This window comes from Alosa alosa, chromosome 6 (assembly GCF_017589495.1).
Source record: "Alosa alosa isolate M-15738 ecotype Scorff River chromosome 6, AALO_Geno_1.1, whole genome shotgun sequence".
Lineage (NCBI taxonomy): Eukaryota > Metazoa > Chordata > Actinopteri > Clupeiformes > Clupeidae > Alosa > Alosa alosa.
This window is the reverse complement of record NC_063194.1, coordinates 10,200,496-10,205,750: the sequence shown is the minus strand read 5'-3', so window position 1 is coordinate 10,205,750 and position 5,255 is coordinate 10,200,496. Positions and strand designations below refer to the sequence as shown.

General features: G+C 42.7%; 1 protein-coding gene across 1 annotated transcript in view; it reads right to left on the bottom strand.

The window, feature by feature from the left end:
* Positions 1-261: 261 nt before the first annotated feature.
* fscn2a (fascin actin-bundling protein 2a, retinal) overlaps positions 262-5,255 on the bottom strand; it is a 6,819-nt gene continuing 1,825 nt past the window's right edge. The window contains exons 2-5 of the mRNA XM_048246175.1: positions 2,729-2,885; positions 2,277-2,398; positions 1,898-2,065; positions 262-1,654 (exon numbers count right to left, since the gene is read on the bottom strand). Coding sequence (XP_048102132.1) covers positions 1,449-1,654; positions 1,898-2,065; positions 2,277-2,398; positions 2,729-2,885 — 653 coding nt within the window. The 3' untranslated portion in view covers positions 262-1,448. The remainder of the gene's footprint in view (positions 1,655-1,897; positions 2,066-2,276; positions 2,399-2,728; positions 2,886-5,255) is intronic.

Below are 5,255 nucleotides of genomic sequence, written 5' to 3'. Positions count from 1 at the left end.
ACCCCTTAATCAAGGCTAATTGATGCTATGAATGAAGAGCACTCCTCATAATCATTCCTTCTGATTTCTTTTCATCATACATAGGGAATGGATATCACAAAGTAATTTGGAATGGGGGCAATGCTGAGAGCATTGTGCAAATATATGCATGCAACCTGTGATCTATCTCTCAATACTCCGTTTCTGGTGGAAATGACACAAATTATATCTGTTGGATCATAGAAATGTCATTTAATAAGCTATGACATACATGATATCAGACATTATAGGCCAGATAGAAAATAAGTAATGAAGTATTTGTGCAGACACATCAAGTCAAAGGACAAAGAACACCCAAGTTCTCTCAATTGAGTTTGATCAGAAATCATCAAAATAGTCAAGAACAATTCAGATGGTCATATTTCTAATAGGAATGAATGGCTAGAATAGCCATCAACACACACAAAACTTCTATATAACTGTCTCACAGTCTCAATTTTCACAATGTAACCTTTGGCGCATTATCAAAATCTTATACTATCTTAGACAGTTGTTGGTGAATAAATACATCTCCCATCCACAAAGACACTGAAATGACTTTTTGCCATTTTCTCTGCCATATCTACAGTATGTACATCTGTCAGAATTGGCAATTCTGATACACATGGTTGCATTGATGAGATGGAGAGGAAATTAATCTACAGGCTTGTTCAAGTTCAACTTTAAGTGGCTATTGCCAGTTCATCTAGACACCTCTGATTGAGGACCTCTATTCTCTAACTGAATCCATGGATAGGCTAAGAATTAACTTTTTTTTCCATTCATAAACTAACCATTTGCTGAATAGCAGACCTGATCTCATATGTCCCGTCAGTTTTAGTCCTTGCCTTTTATTAATTTATCTTAAACTTAGTATAGCGTTAAAACACCACCAATTGCTTTTAAATTGTGAAAGAACTAAAGTATACAGTATACAATTACAAATATTCTGTTGTAAATTGTTTAAATCTTTCAAAAAGACCCTTCATTCAGAAATAAGAGTTCTTAAAGATGAACCCTGCAAGGGCAAATCAAGTAAAAAACACTCTGAACTCAACATGGCCTTAACATACAATATAAACACATGTATTCTCACAATTTCAGTACCAGACGGTTAACAGATTTACAAACTGTTGTCATTACACCATACAGGTTGGCAAAGGTGATTGAGGGTACTCACAGATCTGGTTTAGAAAAAAATTATGGAAAAGAAAAAAAACGCTATCATATTTTCGACCTCATTCACTTTTTGCCAAAAGAGGGTGTCCCCTGGAATTGAGAAAGAGGGACCGGCTTAGAGAGTGGAACAGGGCACAAAAGAGGGGACTGGAGGCTATGACCAGGAGTCGCATTATGTTGAGGGGGCAGCGGCTATTGCTATGGCTAGGTGTGGGAGTTTCAGAATGAGAGAGTTAAAACACATGCGGGCTTCAGTATTCCCATAGCGAGGACACGTCGACTTTGTTGGCATCTCCCTTCAGTGTGCCCCCCTGGTCCCCCCGCAGGTACTTGCCACTCTTGCTCTTGATGCCGATGCGTCCGTGCTCCAGGAACTCCAGGAAGAAGTCCTCGGGCTTGTCCCCGTCGGAGCAGACCAACCCACTGCTGGACACATACCAGAACTTCCCACTACCTGCTGTGAAAAACACAACAGGCCTATTATATTGCAGCAATCAACAGCAGGAACAATGACTGTAGGACCATCTGTTTTAGACATAAAGCATCAAAAACACACACACACACACACACACACACACACACACACACACACACACACACATAACATACACATACACACACACACATAACATACACATACACATACCGGTACATACACACACACAAATAGATGTACCCACAGTAACTCTCTTCCACTTACATTTGATATGATATGCACCATCACTAAAGAGCAAAGCGAATATGTCATAGACGGAGCGGTTGGCGTCCAGAGTGTTGGAGCTTTTGTGGTGGCACACAAAGCCGTTCTCCCCATGGAGGATTAGGATGGGCCTATTAATGAGTTTCATCAGGAACTGCTCGTCCTCTCCTGCAATTACAACCAGGATGGGGTTGGGTGCCCATCGACACAACACAAGTGAGATGTTAATGGAGTCACTGTTTATTCACCTGACTATACCTCATACATACTCAAAATACACTCGCCTGAAACACTGTTGTGTGACGTACAGCACTCACAGAAACTGAGACATCACTCTTGCACTACCACAACTACCACACACACACACACACACACTCACCCACTGAATCACTGACCGCAGCCAGCTGGCCGTTCTTCTTAGTGCAGACAAACTTCCCATTACTTGCCTTCAGGGCCACCCTGCGGTCAAGCCACTGGATGTCAAACATGGTGTTCGCCTCTCTGTGGGCAGCAGAGCGAGGGGGTCAAAGGTCAAGATTAATGTTGAAGAAATTAACATTTAGTGTGGAAGAGATGGTATGAGTCAGGAAGTGTAGGAATGTAGTGAGTTATATAATACAAATATTTCATGTTTATTTATGTGCAATGTCCATGTCAAATAAACCTTAAATAAATGATTAAAAATATATATTTTTGTCGGACTGGTTTAGAGTGTAGATGGTTCAACTTGGGCTTGAATTACAAACGACAGGATGGAGAAGGATTTATTAGTTACTTCAGTAATCCAAATTAAGATGACTGTCTTGTGAAAAAGAGAAGAAATGTTCTCACATCTCTGTAGCTGTGGACTGGATTTCTCCATGTGACACAAGAGTCCAATAGTTCCCCCCGTTGGTCCTGAACATGCACTTCTTGGTCTCCTTATCAATCTCCATCTGAAAGGTCTCCATGTCTGTTTCCACATCCTGATTGGCAGATATGCTCACTCCTAAAAGAGTTATAAATGCATCAAGCACATACAACAGTCACCTTAATCACCACCAAGCTATCCATCTACCCTAAGTTTAGCCGTATATGGCAGGTAGGCTGTTGTGAAAAGCAATGGAAGATACAGTTATTTCTGGTGTATTAGCAGCATTGCACCATACCACGGTGGTTTATGTAAATTAAAAAAGACAAAACCCTGTATTGACTGCACCTGTGTGTTAGCTGTACCCAACAGCCCAATGAATCAGAATCATACAGAAGAATGAAAATAGCCCTCCCCTGTGTATTAACTGCTATTAAAAGCTGAAGAAATGTATAATACCGGAAAATAACGGTACACTACCTAACCCCAAATACAATACCTAGGTCTACACAAGATAGAGAGTTGTGTGTGGGATTTCAGTCTACTTAATGTTAGGTTAATGGTGCATACTTAGAAGTAGTTCTCATGAACATCAGTGTTAAAATCTCTGGTCTTGCCATAATGGCCATGGCATGTCATAAATATGTGGATTACCACAGATAATCTACCATGAACTTCAATATGTCAGTCATATCCTTACATTTCAAGATGGAGAACTAAATCTGTTATTGGTGTCTACATTACTTCAAACGAAGCTCTTCTGTTGATCATGTGCCAGTTATTGATATTAATCTCAATTGACTTCCTTTTATTTGAGATTTTTCTCATTACAATTTGATTAGTCACATATTAACAACCTGTTGACTCATAATCCACACTTTATATGTCAGGATTATATTCCATAAATCCATGGCATAAAATACTCTGATGATCTCACAGCTAATCATAGCTGTCCAGATTGGACATTTATAGAGTTGATGGTTTCAAATTCAGTTCCAACAATGAAGTAAAGTCCCTCAACAGATGGCAATGCAATATGACAATATTTCTATCTGAGTGTATGCTATCACTGGTTTCTGGTTTCCATTTATTTCACAGAGGACTGTGGAATAATCAGCTGACTGTATCTACTGCAGTTCAGGTGCCTGAGAGAAGTCTTTTCATCTTCTTAAGCCTGTTACTATTCTAATCCACACACACACACACACACACACACACACACACACACACACACACACACACACACACACACACACACACACACACACACACACTTGTGAAAGGCAAAGCTGCACAGGAGGGTTATAAGCAGCTTAGAATAGCAGCAGAGGGATGGAGGAATATGGCGGCAGGCCATGAGGCAGAGGAGAGCGAAACCATTCAGGCTCGTGTCAAACCACAGCCGACCTGGATGCCTGCATGGGGCAGAGGGCACAGGGGACACACTGGCCGCCAGTCTCAGGGGCCTCAGTAGAGAGCACAGGGGGAGGACATTAGTGCTGGGTGTACGATCAGCACGAGAAACATATGGTCTCAAATGGACGGCGCACATGCCTGTGTGTGTGAGTGAGTGTGTGTGTGCTTGGGTGATATCTGTGTTGAGGGGAGTTTATGTTGTTCAACAAAGGATGCAACATATTATGAGACAAAGTTAACAGTTGAGTATCAAAAAGTCTGGCAATCAAGAGAGGTAGAACCTTAGCTGAGGTACAATATCTTGGAACCCAAATCAGTGTGTGTTTACACAGCTGAGGTTGCATGGACAATATAGGCCTTGCCAATGGTGTTATGGTTTTATGACAGAACGTCTGAATTGGTAGACTACAAAATTGTTTGTCTTGCAGGTCTTGCGTTCTTCTCTCTGTCTCTCACTCTGTCTGTCAATCTCTCTCTTTTCTACACACACGCGCACACACACACACACACACACACACACACACACACACACACACACACACACACACACACACACACACACACACCCTCATCCTTTTTTTCCGTTTCTCTACCTTGCTCTCTCATTCAGCATGTCTCCACCACAGAGCGAGCCCAGTGTGTATTTATAGGCTCAATCCTGGTGCTCAGTGGTAGTAATTAAGGCGTGGCAGCAGGATGTGTCTGCAGCCAGTGATCTGGGCTAAGCCCGAGAGGACACCCACAGGAGAGCTGACAGTCCTCATTAACCTCTGCGTTCCTCTCGGCCGCCGCGAGGGCGGGTGGAAGAGAGGGAGGGGAGGCCAACAGGGTGCTGGTCAGTGGTCAATGCCCCCTGGGGGTCGTGGGGCTCTCCCTCGCTGCCTCCCCCCCTCAGTGCTGCGACCTTTGGGGGAAGCAGTAATTGGCCGTGCAACTGTCTGAATTGCCAGCAGACTGGACGTCGTGACTTGTATCTGACACTGCCCTCTTCTCATCAACACATGTCACACTCGTGTGGTCACACAGATCTTTCTAAATGGGACTGGGGACATTTAAATAGGTGCAATGACAGCTACAAGAACATAGTGCCGA